The sequence below is a fragment of the Capsella rubella genome, unplaced genomic scaffold, assembly GCF_000375325.1.
Source record: "Capsella rubella cultivar Monte Gargano unplaced genomic scaffold, Caprub1_0 scaffold_2, whole genome shotgun sequence".
NCBI classification, from domain to species: Eukaryota; Viridiplantae; Streptophyta; class Magnoliopsida; order Brassicales; family Brassicaceae; genus Capsella; species Capsella rubella.
This window is the reverse complement of record NW_006238922.1, coordinates 6485886-6504211: the sequence shown is the minus strand read 5'-3', so window position 1 is coordinate 6504211 and position 18326 is coordinate 6485886. Positions and strand designations below refer to the sequence as shown.

Below are 18326 nucleotides of genomic sequence, written 5' to 3'. Positions count from 1 at the left end.
GGAAGAGAAGATGATGGGGGCGGTTCAAGCATTGCAGGTGAGCATCGAGGCGATGCAAGAAGACCTTACCTTGTGCAAGAAGGCTGTTGCCAGTGGGGGGACTAGCAACGCAATTTTGGGTATAGTGGATTACCCGAGACCATCCCGATTTGATGGGGTACGAGATGCCAAAGAAGTTGAGAATTTCTTGTGGCAAATAGAGCAGTACTTTGGCAATCTCGGGCTCGGAGACGAGACTGCAAAGATAAAAGCTGCCACGTTGTACCTTACCGATACGGCAATGTTATGGTGGCAGAGGCGTCATGCGGACATTGAGCGGGAAACATGTCGGGTAGACACTTGGGAGGAGTTTAAGAAGGAGCTCAAGCGCCAATTCTACCCTGAAAATATGGTGTATGAGGCACGGAGGAAGCTAAGAGAGCTTCGCCAAAGGGGTGTGATGCGGGACTATGTGAAGGAGTTCACTACCCTCATGTTGCAAATCCCAAACTTGTCCTATCAAGACTTGGTGTTCCATTTCATTGATGGACTGCAAGGATGGGCGAAGCAAGAGTTGCAACGGCGGAATGTAAGCACCGTGGATGAGGCAATTGTTGTAGCTGAGTCGCTTTCCAATTTTGTCACCCAAAATCAACCTGATTCCTACAAGAAGAAGGAGAAAGTAGCGCCTAGGGGTAATGGAGATAGGCGAGACCAGCCGGCATCGTCTTATACTCGGAACTCGGGGAAGAGTTTAGGACAAGAAGAGTATGAAGCAAAGAAGCATTCTTTTGTCCCTAGGAGCAGTTGTTACGTGTGAAAAGGGCCACATCCTGCGAGGGATTGCCCAAAACTGGGGTCATTGTCCGCTCTCCTTGAAAAAATGGAAGCCGATGGTCAAGAAGAGACTGGAATAATCGGGTCGTTGCAGTTACTCAACGCCCTCAAGACTACGTCGAAGGCGAAGAGTAGAGGATTGATGTACGTGGATATCCATGTCAACGGACGAGCCACACAAGCAATGGTGGACACAGGTGCAACCCACAATTTTGTATCCAAGGGAGAGGTGAAAAGGCTCGGTCTGACATGGACAAAGGGTGAATGATGGTTGAAATCAGTGAACGCCAAAGCTCAACCACTTCACGGGATCGCACATGGGGTGGAGCTTAGTATTTGGGCTTGGAAGGGGAGCATGAATTTCTCGGTGGTATCCATGGATGACTTCAAGGTCGTGCTTGGCCTCGAATTCCAAAGGCAAGTATCGGCGATACCTATGCCCGCCCTTAGTACAATGTGCATCCTTGAGGAGAATTCACCATGTATGGTGCCTACCGTTGAAGCTCGAAAGGATGGTGAAGTTCAGCAACTTTTGGCGATGCAATTCTCGAAGGGAGTGAAGAAAAAGACCCAACGTATCTCCCTTTGTTGAAGTTGGATGACGAGTTTGGAGAAGCGCTTGTTATCCCACCGGTGATCGAGAAAGTCTTGGAGCAGAACAAATACATCATGCCGCCTAAGTTACCCGAGAAATTACCACCTAGGAGAGAGGTGGACCATCGGATCGAGCTAGAAGTTGGAGCGAAACCACTGGCCATGGCATCGTATCGCATGGCTCCATCCGAATTGGCTGAACTACGAAAGCAACTCGACGAGTTGCTCTCAACCAGAATGCTGAGACCATCGAAGGCTCCTTACGGCGCACCGGTGTTGTTTCAGAAGAAGCACAATGGCTCACTCCGGATGTGCGTGCACTATCGGGCACTTAACATGGTAACCATCAAAAACTGGTACCCGATTCCGTTAATTGCCGACTTGTTCGATAGGCTGGGATGTGCGAAGGTGTACACCAAGATGGATTTACAAAAGGGTTACTACCAAGTTCGGATAGCCGAGGGGGATGAACCCAAGACTGCGTGTGTTACTCGGTACGGTTCATTCGAATGGTTAGTGATGCCTTTTGGCCTCACAAATGCGCCGGCCACGTTCTGCACACTCATGAACCAGATCCTTCAGCCCTATTTGGATCGGTTTGTGGTAGCATATCTCGATGATATCTTCATTTACTCCAACTCCATGGAGGAGCACGTTGAGCATGTGAAGATAGTATTCCAATAACTACGAGAGAACGAGTTATACGTGAAGCGGGAGAAATGCACATTTGCCACCGAAGAAGTGCAGTTCTTGGGGCATATCATGGGGAGAGGGAAACTGAGAATGGAGAATGCCAAAGTTTCAGCGATTACGAGTCAGGAAGCTCCAAATAAGGTACCTGAACTACGGTCTTTTCTCGGTCTTGTTAATTATTACCGGCATTTCATCGAGGGGTACTCCATGAGGGCGGCCTCGTTGACCGATCTCCTCAAAAATGAAAAGTCATGGGAGTGGTCCGATAAGTGTAAGAAGGCATTCGAGGAGCTTAAGTTGGCGGTCAGCCGGGAACCAATACATGCCCTTCCGGATTTCAGTCAACCATTCGAGGTACAAACCGATGCTTCTGATTTTGCCATCGGTGGTGTTCTTATGCAGGAAGGACACCCAATAGCCTTTGAGAGCCGCAAGCTGAATGACACCAAGAGACGGTATACGGTTCAGGAGAAAGAGATGACGGTCGTTGTGCATTGCTTGCGTGTTTGGCGCCATTATCTATTGGGGTCCTATTTTTCCATTAAGATGGACAACGTGGCAACAACTTACTTTCAGACTCAGAAGAAGTTGTCACTGAAGCAAGTTCGTTGGCAAGATTTTCTAGCTGAGTTTAACTTCACGTTGGAGTATAAGCCGGGGAAGGCTAATGTTGTGGCTGATGCGTTGAGTCAGAAGGCCAAACTCGCAAACATTAGTCAAGCCGAGGGGAAAATCTTGAGTCGTGTTCGGGAGAGTCTCGAGCATGATCCGATAGCCAGGGAGTTGATGAGATTGGCGTCGGAGGGGAAGACTGTCCGCTTTTAGGTAGAGGATGGGTTACTCTACACCAAGGGTCGACGCTTATATGTCCCAAATGTGGGGAGCCTACAACGAGAGATCATTCGAGAGTATCATGATACTCAGTGGGCGGGGCATCCGGGACAAAAACGTACGATGGCCTTGGTCGAAGCAGTATACTATTGGCAACCAATTAAGGGACACAGTGGAGCTTTATGTGAAGACTTGTTTGGTGTGCCAACAAGACAAGTCCGAAAACCGATGATACTAGGATTTTTCTATCAATTACCCTAGAGTACTATCATGTCATTACAGTACAATACGTATCAATCCAATCAGGTGTGATGCTAGCAATCAAGGTATATCAAAAATGATTAAGTCAAGCAAGCATAAATGATTTTACGTTTTCAGTGATCCTAAGCGAACATGTTGAACATGCGATAAATGTAAGGCTGTAAAACATAGACTACCATGCATAAGCTAAAATGTAACGATTATTGATACTGGTAAGAAAGCAAAACAAAACAAGCAAATAACAAGAGTTGGACGGAATTTTGATTACGTTTATTGATAACGTTTATTGATTATTGATTACGTTTTCAGTGATCCTCGATTTACCGGGAAGCTTTGGACGGAGTTGTTCAAGAATCTCGGAACAAAGCTAAGTTTTTCAACAAGCTTTCATCCCCAAACCGACGGTCAAAAAAAACAGGCGAATTTGTTGTTGGAGTGCTACCTACGACACTGCGCAAGTGCAAACCAAGAAGATTGGGCAAATTTGCTCGATATTGCCCAATTCTCCTATAATTTACAACGGAGCGAAGCGACAGGGAAGAGTCCCTTCGAACTGGCGACCGGGCAGCAACCGATGACTCCCCATTCCATGGCCATACTGAACAACGAGACACGAAGTCCGGGAGCGCAGAATATGGCAAAAACATGGGAAGATCATGCGGACTTTGCCCAGGTATGCTTGGAAAAAGTAGGCGATCGAGTCTTTGTGAAAATTCTTCGCCAACAATTTAAGGTTTTCGGGAGCATGCACAAGGGGCTTCTCCGGAGATATGAGGAACCATTTGAAGTAATAGCCAAGATAGGGAAGGTTTCATACAAACTTGATCTACCCGACATTTTGAAGATCCATCCGGTTTTCCATGTAAGTATGCTCAAGCCCTATCACGGAGATGTTGAGGACGAACATCGTGGAGAGTCGTCTCAAGCACCACCCATTATGACGAAGTCTTACGATAAGGAGATCGAGGAAGTACTCTCGTCAAAGGTAGTTCGGAAACGTGGTGTTCCTCGACGAACACATTTTCTCATCAAATGGAAGGGTTTACCAAAAGCGGGGGCTTCATGGGAACCAGAAGAAGAGCTATGGCAATTCAGAGAGGAACTCAAGGCATTCACAACGACGAGGACGTCGCCGAATTAGGTGGGGGAGGATGTCACAGCCCATTTACTTGAACACACATACGGGCCGGACTATGGAGAAAGCCCACCAAACACTTAGCATTTTCCATCCTTTTTCGTTGAAGAGCTTCGAAGCCACTTAAGGAAAGACTTGGAGAGGATTCTCGGAAGACTTTTTCACCAAACCAAATCCTTGTATTTATGACGATGTCTTCAATATCGGGCATTATAACGCTTTAATCTCTACCGTCCACTAAGGAGGTGTTTTGTATAAATAGGGGTGAGATCCCTCATTTGTAATCATCCAGCATTTTTATCAATACTAGAGCAATTCAGTAATCACTTGTCTTTTCTCGTTCTTTTCGTTCTTTCCGGGTTCTTTTCTCACAAAGGGTCGGAAATATTGGGAGAGTTAGGCTACCTAGTCCATTTGTTCGAGACAAAGAGGGTGTAGGGCTGCACGGTTTGATCACCAAAGATCAAGTCCGTGACAACGAGGTGGCATTGATAGGCTTGACTTAGCTTATTTTTATTTCTATCCTTATCCAAATGGTGATGCTTATCCTAAACTTCATGCTTATCCATTTATTGTTCTTATCCATAATAGTGCAGTAGCTTGCCTACCAACCTACTAGCTTGCGGATGCAAACGAAATGATATGCTTGTGATCGCGTTCGTACTCAAAACTCCTTCGGCCAGAAACTTCATCGTCGTATGAAATATGGCTCAAGCCCAAAAATTAATTCTCCTTTGCCTTGATCCATTTTCCTTTGATCCATTCTTTGACCATTCCGTCTGAATATTAGGCCCCGGTTAGGGACATTACAACATTGGTCCACGGCTGGGTGGGAACGGGCAACGGTATGTACAAACCAGAGTTCGACGCCTTACCCTTTCCTTGTTGGCAAACTCGACACCTCTCCACAAACCGTTCTACATCCCTACGAAGAGTAGGCCAAAAATATGATGCCATGACAACCTTCATTGTATAATTCTTCAATAATCTTGACCCGCAAGCTACAAACTGGAACACACAACCGAGGACCATAGAAGATAAAATCGTCGTGCATAGTGAATTTAGAATGTAGGCCTTGGCGAATGTCAGCGAGATGAGGAGCAAAGTACGGATCAGTTCCATACAAGTCAGCAAATTTGGAGAACCCGATTACCAACGTGTGCATCGTAGTGAGTAAGGTGTGGCGACGACTTAATGCATCAGCTACACGGTTTGTTTTGCCTGATTGGTATCGTATAGAGAAGGTAAGTTGCTGAAGAAATGCAATCCATGACGGGAAGACACCTTTGCTTGGCTATCCAAATGGCGTAGAGCATCATGGTCCGTAAACAAGACAAACTACCGGTGAACCAAGTAATGTCGCCAATGTTTGATAGCTTGCACCACTACAAACTTCCCGATGAACGGCCGTAGTGCTTGATTCATGATACGCATAAAGGTACTAGGCGCGTTGGAAAGCCTGAACGGCATGACCAACCATTCGAAAAGTCCTTCTCTTGTCTTGAACGCCGTTTTCCATTCATCCCTGGGGTGGATACGGATTTGAAGGTAGCCACTCTTAAGATCAATCTTCGAAAAAATAGAGGCCGTTCCAATTTGATCCAGCAAGTGGTCAAGGCGGGGAATAGGAAACCGGTAGCGGACTGTGATATTGTTAATTTCCCGGCTATCCACACACATTCGCCACAAACCATCTTTTTGGAATTAGCAAGGCTGGGACAGTGCAAGGACTAAGACTCTCGTGAATGTGCCCTTTGCGCAGCAAGTCTTCAACTTGATGTCGGAGCTCCTCGTGTTCTTGAGGGCTCATTCTGTAGTGAGCACGGTTTGGTAGAGCTGCACCTGGAGTCAAGTCAATTTGATGCTGAATATCCAGAGGGGAGGGAGACCCGGCGGTAGCTCTTCTGGAAAGATGTCGGTGAACTCGCGCAGCACGGAGTCATATGATGAAATGGTTTGGACGGACGTCGCCTACAGCGGTGAAGCAAGAGAGCAAAGGTGATCCCCTCTTGTTTGAACTCATCGTCAAAGGTAGCTACAGAACAGAACAGTGTCGAAGATGCTGCCTGTGGTGGAGGCGTCACGGGTAGAGGAGTCTCCAGAGTTGGCAGCAAAACAATGCGATATGTCTCCCAGTAGAAGCTGTAAGTATTCTTTGCTCCGTCATGGAAAATTTTTCGGTCAAATTCCCGAGGTCAACCCAAAATTAGGTGACTTACATCAATAGGAGCAACATCAAAATAGAAACGGTCCTTGTAGTGATGACCAATAGTAAAAGCGACCAAGGCTCGATGAGTGATGCGAATATCGACGCCATCTTGCATCCAACCAAGCGAGTAAGGAGTAGGGTGTGGTTCAGCCAGGATGTTCAAATTCTGCTCAACATACTCCGCCATAGTATTCCTCGAACTACCCAAATCGATAATGAACGTGCACACACGGTCTTGGATTATACACGATGAGCGAATGATGTTGTGTCTCAGCCAAGAATCTGTCCGGCTGGGTGGTGCTATACAGAGCCGCCGTGCTACTAACAACCTTCCCGTGTCGCCAGTTGTGTGAAGACCTTCCACGTTGTCCTCGTCTCTTCCATCTTCTTCCTAATCGAAAACTGGTGGTGAGTTATCTTGTCCGTCATCCATGAGCAGTCCACGACGTGTTTGGTTTGGACATGTCGTTTGACGATGTCCCGCCTCACCAAAAGAGTAACATCGAAGAGCATTGGGTCGAGTGGAACGGCGTAGCGGCTGTTCCTCCCGAGCTGCTTTGTTTGTCACCTCATTAGCGGTTCCAAGTTCTTTTATCGCGGTCGATGTGGTGGTTGTGCTCTGGTTGTATGGTCGTGTCTTGGCCGAAGGAGTAGACCATGATGGTGAGCGAAATTGGAGCTCAAAGGATGCAGCTCGACGGTGCGCTTCTGAAATTGAGGTAGGATCGAATTGCGACATCGCATTTTGTAGTTGTACTCTTAAGACACCAATGAAACGAGACACTAACTGGATGGGACTGTCGAAAATATCATTGCGAGTGACCAACAAATAAAATTCTTTGACGTATTCGTCTACGGATCGACTCCCCTGTTTCAAGTTCTGTAGCTTGTTGTAGATGGTGCGATCATAATTGTGTTTTAGGAACGTGGCTCGTAGTTTCTTCTTCGGTTTTTCCCATGAATGTATATAATCCTTCACCGTACGGCTGCGTGTGGCCTTTGTATGTTGCCACCATGATGCGGCGTGTCCGGGAAACCGTGTCGTAGCTAAGGCAACCTTGTGATCCTCTGGTACTTTCTTAAACTCGAGAATTTCCTCTACAACCACTAATCAATCAAGGAGAGAGTCGCAGCGAATCCCACCATGGAAATCTGGAATCTCCACTCGAAAGCTAGCTTTCCACCGTGTATCTTGAGCGTGGTTGTCTTGTTGCAGGAAATTCACTAACTCCCCACGATGTGCTCCCTCATGAGCAAACGGATTGTCCATGGCCCAAAAATTTTCTCCCCCTCGTCGGTGATGGCGATCTCCGAGACTGTGAACAAGCGTGTCTGTTAAATTTCGCATAGCATCCAGGAGATATGCTTGTAGGTTGTGTTTTGATGTCAACAGAGCATCACGAAACTCAGCCCAATCAGTCGTTGTCATCGTGTGGTGGCCGTCGTCTCCCTCACCTTTCTTGTTGGCTGGAGGCATGGCTACACGTTGACACAAATTCTCTCTAAGAACGAGATGAATCTGATACCAAATAATGTAGAGGCGTAAGCGGAAATGGTAAAAATGAACAGAAGGATATTGAGAGTCCTCCTCTCTAGCTTGACACAAGCTCTTTGGGCAAAGGTTTGCCTCTTTTTGGTTTTTTTCTTATAAATATCAAAAACTGACTCGAAACAAAGACGCAACAAAGTTTATAAAGCCCTAAACACCAACTAATAAGATAAAGCCAAATATAAGAAGGGATGGATATGTTAACATCCTTATATTAAAACAATGTCAAAATATCAAATGAAATTAAAAGATCAACTCCCATTTGGTCGATTGTGTAAAGCCCACAAGAGCAACGACCAAGCCCGATAAGAAGATGTGCTGCATCATTTATGCATGTCCTTATGTGATGGTAATACTTCATGTAGTTAACGAGACAATTATATTATTTACATGTGTAACAATGTGTTGGCGGATACTTCATGTAGCTGAGAATCATTTTTCCTTAAAAAATTCGACTCTAAATAAGAATTATTTTTCTCTAAATAAGCATTACTCCGTTTTAACCCCTAGATTGCATTCTATATAGTTCTAGTTTTTTTTAAACTCTTGAATTATTGATTATTGAAAATTATGAGAATTATTAAAATAAGGATTCTACTATAGATAATTCTCCCCGATCCTAATAGATTCATCACAAATTACTCTTTTTCCTCACACGAACGACACTTCATTCACCATGCATAGAAACACGGTGAACAGTTCTAATTGTACATCGTGTTAGATCTCTAGAAAGCTTGTCTCATTCTTCTGCAAATTAATTAATAAATCATCTTATCTGGACGTCGAACCCGAGACCTCTATATGTAGAACTATTTATTATTATTTTTTCTTTGATCAACATTTTTTCAATTAAATATAAATATGAATTGGTTGCCAAAAATATTCTATCTCAATAATAGATTTACTACTTTATCTTTTTTTTAAAAATTCATATTCATAATTAATTTAAATATACAGAAATAAAACTATTTCAATTATAATTAATGTAGAAAGAAGACCCAAAATTCCATAGAAATCAAGCTTGCAATCTCCCAAACACACCAAAAAAGATTAAAGACATTAGAGGATAATAAACAGTTAACGGCTGGTATAAGCTTAATACTGATGGAGCTTCAAGTGGCAATCCAGGGCTGGCAGCTGGTGGTGGTGTTCTACGTGATGGAGAGGGAAACTGGTGTGAAGGATTTGTACTCAATATTGGTCGATGTTCCGCACCTCTAGCAGAGTTTTGGGTTGTCTACTATAGACTTGTTATTGCCAGGGAGAAACAAGTTTTAAGAGTGGAACCGGAGATTGATTCTAAAATGGTGGTGGTGTTTCTCAAGAAGGGTATCTGCAAGTCCTACCCATCATCATCCCTAGTATACTTGTGTTATGGCTTTTTATCGAGAAACTGGATTGTCCGGGTTCCTCACATGTATAGAAAAGCTAATCACCTTGCGGATAGATTAACAAACTATGCCTTACTTTGCTTTTAGGTTTATTTACTTTTGATTTTGTTCCTGATGTATTGGAGACTATTTGGAGGGACGATGTGGATGGTCTTTCAAGGCCTAGATATGTCGTTTGTGGTCGGTTTAGTTCTTTTTAATACACAACTGTGTGTACGAAAGCAACAAAAATGCAAGAGTAATAATAATTCACTCTCTTTCCTCTTCGTCACTTTCTCTCCCTTTTAACCAATAACAAATATAATATATATACTAGATTTTAACCCGCGGTACACCGCAGACCGCAGAACGACATTTTAAAATGTATTCTTTTTATTATTTTTGTTTGGTATATAAGAGTGTACTACTATATTTTGATTCTTAAGTTTATGATTTAACCCGTAGAATATTATATGATAATTTATTTTTTATGTAATCGTAATTTGAGTAAATTAATTAAATAGTATAATATTTAAAATAATGAAATGATACGGACATAATATTCGTTTACATAATATAATTTCATATTAAAATATTTTTGTCAGTTATACTATAGTAAAAAACCTGTAAAAATATCTATAATCATAATTATGTAAATTATAACCCGTTCCATCACATGACCCGTGCTACACAATTATCAATAATACTTTAGTACATAGATTTTTGTATCGTTTGAGTAATATACATCCGTTTCTAAAAATTCAAATTACAACATATGCAAAAAAAATATTATATTTTTATTATACATATGTTTATGTAATAATATAAATTTAAAAACAAATAAGATCATGTAAAGATGTTGGAGAAATCTTTGATTTATTAGGGAGAGATTTTAGGAAATTTTGTTTAAATGTAATAAATATTGATTTCTAATTTTGCAAAATTATTATGATTTAATTACAAAATTTATCTTAAACTTTTTCTATTTAATCAAATGGTAAGGATTTAATTATGCAAATATTACAAAATAAAAGGGTAGAACACAAAAGGTACTTCAAAAATGTTAATATAGATAAATATATATATATATATATACTAGTATAAAACAAACACTTATATAATTACTTTCCTCACACCTATATATAAAATAATAATTTCATAACAAAAGAAAAATATTTCTGCAAAAAAAAAAAAGAATAGATAAAGAGAATGATAGACAAAGAAAAGTATGTGGTTAAGAACACCATGCGTTGTCGATAGTTGAAAAGTCTGAAAAACAAAATATCAGAAAGAAGGGAAATTAAGTCTTGAAAACATAAAGGTAGTTCTTCCTTAGGATGAGCTAAAGAGCTAAAATCTCTCTTCTTCAAAAGGTTAGTCATTTTTCTTTTAATGTTATCAATCTGTTTTCTTTTGTTCATGGCAAAAAATTTTGTTTACGGTGAATGAAATCTCTGTTTATTTTTCTCCATATATATATCTTTCAAGTTTTGATACTAAAACCTTGTCTATATCCATATAAATTTCTGGCAGTTTGATTGGATCTTACAGGTTACTCACTAGAATAATTAGGTTTAGTTTTTATAGGCTTTAATGGAATTATGAAAATCTTATCCTCTTACGGAACTTGTGATATGTCGCTCTAGTGAATATATTGGGAGATGGAGAACCGGAGATTGGTTGAGAGATCGACGGTCGAGATGATTGCTCAAGAATATGTAAATTATGAAGATGTGAAAGAATCTAGATCCTCTTATTTAGAATATTTACCTTTATGTAGAAATGTATTATTTTCATTAGTCATTATCTCAGTTTAGGAAATTAGGTTTATTCCTATTACTATATATATCGATGTATTATGTAACATTATTTTGGGATGAGTCTAATACAATTCTTCCTTTAAACACTTTTGTGTTCTTTACTCTCATCAGTTTATCAGAATATGTTATGATTAGAAATGTTCGTCAATATTAAGTAACTTGGTTGTTATTTTCTATAATTTTCTATTGGTTTTTCTCTCTTTTGTTTTGATTTTTCTCTATCTATTGATTTGTTCAGCTTGATGTTTTCTTCGCCCTCGCGATTAACATCCTTTTATATTCTGACTTCTTATTCTCGTGACTTATTTTCGCAATCGCGAATTATTCATAAACATCGCAAACGCGAGTTTTGTCCCTTTCTTCTTGAAAAACCCTACGATCGGGTATAAACGTCGTTAATGATCCGACGGCCGGATTTTACAGCCGCTTTGACCCCACGACCGGGTATAAACGTCGATGATGACTCGACGGCCGAGTATAAAGCCGTTATTTTGAAGACTTGTCCAATCTCACACGTGTTACCACGTATGAGCTTGCCGGGGGGTATTGGGAGATGGAGAACCGGAGATCGGTTGAGAGATCGACGGTCGAGATGATTGCTCAAGAATATGTAAATTATGAAGATGTGAAAGAATCTAGATCCTCTTATTTAGGATATTTACCTTTATGTAGAAATGTATTATTTTCATTAGTCATTATCTCAGTTTAGGAAATTAGGTTTATTCCTATTACTATATATATCGATGTATTATGTAACATTATTTTGGGATGAGTCTAATACAATTCTTCCTTTAAACACTTTTGTGTTCTTTACTCTCATCAGTTTATCAGAATATGTTATGATTAGAAATGTTCGTCAATATTAAGTAACTTGGTTGTTATTTTCATTACTATTTAAGCAGGAGGCACTATGGCTACGGAGCTTCTGTCATTTGGAATACAAAATCTTTGGAACCTACTGAGCCATGAACACAAACAATTTCAGGGAGTTGAAGATCAAGTTGATGAACTAAAAACTGATCTAGGCAGATTAAAGTCATTTATGCAAGACGCAGAGGCTAAAAAGCATACAAGTGCGAGGGTGAAGAACTGTGTGGAAGTGATCAAGGAAATCATTTTTGACGCGGAAGATATACTTGAAACTTTTATCCTAAAAGACCAACTCCAAAAAAGTGGTGGCATCAAGGAGCGTATGAGAAGACTTGCTTGCATCATTCCTGAACGCAGGGAAATCGCATTAGAAATTGGAAGCTTAAGTAATAGGATCTCTAAGGTGATTCGTGATATGGAAACTCAAGGAGTACAACAGATTATTGGCGACATGAGGGATCCAGAACCTCTTCCTGAAAGAAAAGAATTCGCTAGACAGGAAAAAAGCAATCTTGTGGGGCTGGAAGAAAACGTAGAGAAGTTGGTTGGATATTTGGTGGAGGAAGATGATGATCCAATTGTTCTAGTGACCGGGATGGGTGGTCTTGGGAAAACCACCCTTGCTAGACAAGCTTTTCATCACGACAAGGTTAGGGAGAAGTTTGATAGACTTGTGTGGGTATGTGTTTCACAAGTTTGTGATCGGAAGAATGTGTGGCAAAATATCTTGCAAAGTTTCAGAACCAAAGCAGAAGAAAACGAAATCATGCAGATGAAAGAAGAAAGACTCCAAGATGAACTCTCTAGATTGTTGGAAACATCAAAATCATTAATTGTCATTGATGACATATGGAAAGAAGAAGATTGGAACCTAATCAAGCCAATATTTCCACACAAAAAAGGTGATGATGACCTTTTATACTACTTAATGAAAGAAAGATAATATTCCAGTTCACACTCATTCTGCTCTCTGTGTTATATTAATTTTTAAGTTGTACAGGTTGGAAAGTGCTACTTACTTCACGAAATGAAAGAGTCGCTGGACGTGAAGAACCATTTATCAACTTCAAACCAGAATGCCTATCTGATGAAGACAGTTGGACACTTTTCCAAAGAATAGCGATGCCAATGAAAAATGCATCCGGTAAGCATTCAAATGAAGGATATATATATATTTTATAGACTTTGATCACATAAATAATGAAGGGATCTGGTAAGCATTCAAATGAAGGGATGATCGCAAGAGATAGCTTTTTTTTTTTTTGAATTAAATTGAATGTAAAATTTTATTCAATCAAAAACCATGTGTACAAAGAATGCTTCAGTTGGTTTGAAAAATTAGAAAGTATTTGGAAAATAAAACAGAATTTAAAAAGTTATATGTGAATATTAGCGGGTGGAGAACCAGAGACGGAGACCATCGTCATAACGAGGATCACCTATGTCTCGGAAGACATAGCTTTAAAATAGCTTATTGTAGTATATAATTATTATATCATACTGAACTGAAATTCTTTCATGGTATAAATGATGTATTTTTTATTTGTTTGATGATGTTGTGTAGAACCGAAGAAAGTTGCTAAGGAAATGGAAGAGATGGGTAGACGAATGCTTAAACATTGTGGGGGATTGCCTTTGGCTGTCAGGGTGTTAGGAGGATTGTTGGCTGAAAATTACACAGAACTCTACTGGGAACGAGTATCTAAGAATATTGAATCTCATCTCGTTGGAAGAGCCAATGACGGCAACAACAATTTATTGAACCGTGTATTGTCTCTGAGCTTTGAAGAGCTGCCTAGTCATTTAAAGTATTGCTTCCTCTACTTGGCCCATTTTCCAGAAGATTACGAAATAAGTATCGAAAAATTGCACTATTACTGGGCTGCAGAAGGAATAATCAAGTATACCAATGGAGAGAGCATTAGAGATGTTGGAGATAGCTACATAGAAGAATTGGTAAAGAGAAATATGGTTATATCTGAAAGAGTCAGTACCACTTGGAGATTTGAAGAATGCCGTTTGCATGACTTGATGAGAGATCTTTGTTTGTCAAAAGCAAAAGAAGAGAACTTCCTACAAATTGTCGGTAACAGCTCCCCGTCTGTTAGTACATCTCGGAGATTTGTCTCACATGAACCGTCTGCATTACATGTTGAGAGAGAGAGAAATAATTCAAAGGTTCGATCTCTCATTGTTCTCAAGAAGTATTTGACGAAATACGGTTGTAAAGTTTCCTGTGTAAGCTTTACAAGGTTACAAGTGCTGAGAGTATTACATCTCCCTAGAGTCACTTTCAAAGGAAGGAAGTTACCTTCTGGCATTGGAAAGCTCATCCACTTAAGATATCTGAGCTTAGAAGGTGCGGACATATCTTATCTACCCTCTTCTATAGGAAATCTAAAGTTGCTGATCTATCTAAATTTAGATGTGTTTAGAAGTCCTATATTTGTGCCTAATGTCTTGAAGGGGATGAAAGAATTGAGATACCTTAGATTACCATATGCTATGCATATGAAGACAAAGTTGGAATTGAGCCATCTAGTAAACTTGGAGATCTTGACTAATATCTCAACAGAGAATTGCAGTTTAGAGGATCTTTGTGGTATGACCATGTTGAGGATTCTTCAAATCAGATTAACTGGTGAGAGCAGTTTAGTAACCCTATCTGCATCGATAGGTGGAGCTAGACACCTGGAAACTCTTGATATAAGACTTAGCGGGGCTGCTAAGGGGACGAAAGAATGGAGAAGTCTATTCGAATTCCTTAATCTCCAACAGCTGAATTTGGTGATAAATATTCCATTGTTATCTGATGAATTACAATTTCCTTCAAGCCTTACAACCCTATTTCTAGAGGGGTGTCGTTTGGAGGAGGATCCGATGCCCATTCTAGAGAAGTTTGGTAAATTGAAAATTGTTCGTTTGCATGGAAATTCTTTCTGTGTGAGGAGAATGGTTTGCTCTAGGGGTGGGTTCCCTCAGTTGCAGTCACTACATTTTTTTGAATTAGATGAGTGGGAAGAATGGATAGTAGAAGAAGGCTCCATGCCCCTTCTCAATTCTCTTGAGATTTGGTTTTGCAAGAAACTAAAGGAGATTCCTGATGATGTGCTGCGATCCTTAAAGGATCTGAGTTTTTATGATATGGGAGAGGATTGTAAGAATAGATGGTCGGAAGGAGGAGCAGATTATTACAAAGTCAAACACATCCCTTCTGTGTACATGTATAACCAACTCAATGAATGAATTCTGGAACTAGCAGGTAAAACATGAATTCCTCAATTGCCATTTAAGAATGAATTTCATTGGAACTTGTTTGATGCTATGTGACTATGTGTTGCAGATTATGATGGTTTTCAGTTTCATCAACTGGATGAAGCCCTTGAAGGTATTCGACGAAACGTCTAGAAACTCTTTAGCCTCTCTGATAAAACTTTTTTTTTTTTTCTGAAGGAGAAATGAAGTGTTTGTTGGCAAAATATACCATGTCACATTTTTTCTAATAGAAACAAACATTTGTTCTGGATCTCATTAACTTTTTCTTTTTGGTTCTTATGTTTTTGTAGCCGACCATGATCTGAACTGAATCTCGTACCAACTCGGGCACCAGCGAATCAACCGAATAATAAACGAGACTATGTTATGCTTTGTGGTTTGGATCAAAACTGTTTTTTTTTTTTTAAAGTTGTATGTTTTATGTTTGCTGGTTTGAGTATTGAATGATACACTTATCTAAACCTTGTGTGTTGCTGTATAATGAAACCTTGTGGTTTGTATCAAAACTGTTTCTTTTTTATATGTTTGCTGGTTTGAGTAAATGATACACTTATCTTCCTTATTCGATCATATTCTTGAAATCAAATATAGCTCATTGGGTTTTTGGTTTTTGTTCTATTTCAGCAATTGTTGTTTCTTCTTCTTAAAACTTTTTTTTTTGTTTGTGTTGTTGATGGTCATATCGTATTTTCTTGATCACAGATACTTTATTCATCGGTTAAGTTGTATCCTTTAGGCATCTAACATTGGACCTCATATATCATACTGACTAACCATGATAATCATCTACTGAGGGAATTAAAATTTTAAAATTAGTTTTCACCACCAAGTCTTGCTTTATCCAAGATCCCCCTTGTATAATGAAATTTAACCAAATTTCCAGTTCATTACAGTTGGTTAAAACCTATGCTTAATCAACCAATTCGATCACTTCTGTTTTACTTGCAAGTCTCTGCTTCTTTTTTTTTTTTTTAATAATGAAAGAGATTCTGGGCCGAAACTCATACATCCCCAGACCCGAAACCATAGCATGTTATATGGTTTCGTCCCAAGCGCTACTCGAACCGGTGACTTTTGAGCTTTTGCCAAATATCTTTACCAGTTGAGCTATTAGAGCATGGGCATCAGTAAGACTCGGAATTTTATTTTTTTTTAATAGATTTTTTTTTTAAAAAAACATGTAACCAATCGCGGGCCGCCACATGTCAGTGGGGCCCGCGAATAGTGAAACACAAAGCAGAGAACGGTCCCGTTTGGAGGTACGTCCCTTTTATATATTTTCTTTTTTGATTTTTTTTTCTTTTTGGGTGTGGGACTGGACAGGGACTGCCAATGCCCATGCCTTTAGCACTTGGTAGTCTCTGCTTCTTCTTTTATTCATTAAAAAAGAAGTAGCTTGCAACAGCCAGTCTACTATCCAGTGGGATGTTTTCAAGGGAATGATTCACATAAAAAGCATATACATGTGTAGACTATCTAATTGATACAACTTATCTAGAGTGCATTAAATTCATAGCAATGTATGTACAAGGCCTATCTGATTACTGACAGCTGATCAGCTGCGGACTCTTTACTGCATAGTCCAACTTCTCAGTGACTTCTTTGGTCAAGTTAAGAAACTCGATCGAAACCCAGCTCTGCTCCTAATCTTGCAACAATTACAATAAAAACTAAATATTTTGAGCTCAAAGGTTTGGATTTTGCTTTATCCATTATAAAGTTTTTAAGACTTACTTAGGATCCAATACCAGTTTTTGAACCTCTTTGATAGCTGAACTTGCTGCGTATAGCGACAACTTTCCAATCTAAAACCCAAAAACTTCAACAGTTTAGCAATAAGGCATTTGAGGGTTAATGCTATAAAAGGAATCAAGAATAGTTTTGTTTTGGTACCTCTACAATCTGATGTTTTTGCCTCATGGTGGTTAGGTAAACATCGAATCTCTTCAGCTAGTCTCACGCCCTCCGTAACGCTTTCAGGAAACTAGAAGTCGAATGCTATCTGAACGTTCGACTATGTTTATACATATATGTGCAAGAATCAGTTATTATGTAAACAAACGAGAAAAGAAAGTGTTTCCCTCTTTTCCTTTTAACCGTTAGATTCTTAACTTGGAAGGTAGAACCAACCGGAATAAAAATGGCTTCACCACGACGCTGCTCAAATGACAATGGCTCAACTCCTGAAACGTATAAAGAAGATTAAGTGTCTCGTTCTTTCAACTTTTCCACGGGATACACAAAACGTTTGATTTGCTTACCAAACTCTTGTTTTAGTTATCTCTTGTGGTATTCGTTTAGGTAATGTCCTTCATATAACTAGCATGATGCCTAAAACACACAGAAAAACACTCAGAAACGAAACGCAACGGTTAATTAGATGCAGCAACTGAATGATTTTAGATGATAACACTCAAAAAGTCATCTGTACAATACTTAGGAGGGTTCTGAAATATTCTCGTTTTCATTTTCAGATACTTAGCGAGCTTTGCATTGTCTTGACACCTGAAGATATCCCATTGAGCTCCGCTACAGTCCGTGGGAGAAGATTCCAACTTGTGATCTTGGTTCAGAGCTTTCCTCTCTTTTGTTGCATCTACCATTCCTTCAGATGTATGCACTAACAGGTAAACCATATCACACATGTTGTAGTGAAGATGAGTAACTGAATCGCCTTGACCAAGTTCTTGATAGTTCCCACAAGAAACGTGGATCTTTGGACCTGAATCAACTTGCTTGCAACATTCAGAACACCCAACCGTGGATGAATGTACACAAGAAGCGGCAATCTACTGATGAACTCAGGTCTCTGGTAAAAAACAAACTCCTCTGAAGCACTCGGGCTTGGCCAGTCAACTTACATAATAGAGGGAGACCGTTCTAACGACTTCTTTTTCCTCTA

The 18326-nt window shown here is 40.0% G+C and overlaps 1 protein-coding gene across 1 annotated transcript; it reads left to right on the top strand.

The window, feature by feature from the left end:
- Positions 1-10731: 10731 nt before the first annotated feature.
- On the top strand, positions 10732-15944 carry LOC17895632 (probable disease resistance protein RF45). Its single transcript, XM_023788262.1, has 6 exons — positions 10732-10831; positions 12181-13050; positions 13149-13292; positions 13713-15410; positions 15492-15536; positions 15715-15944. Exons 2-4 carry the CDS (start codon positions 12189-12191, stop codon positions 15392-15394), a joined length of 2688 nt encoding a protein of 895 aa, XP_023644030.1. The 5' UTR covers positions 10732-10831; positions 12181-12188; the 3' UTR covers positions 15395-15410; positions 15492-15536; positions 15715-15944.
- The last annotated feature ends 2382 nt before the right edge of the window (positions 15945-18326 follow it).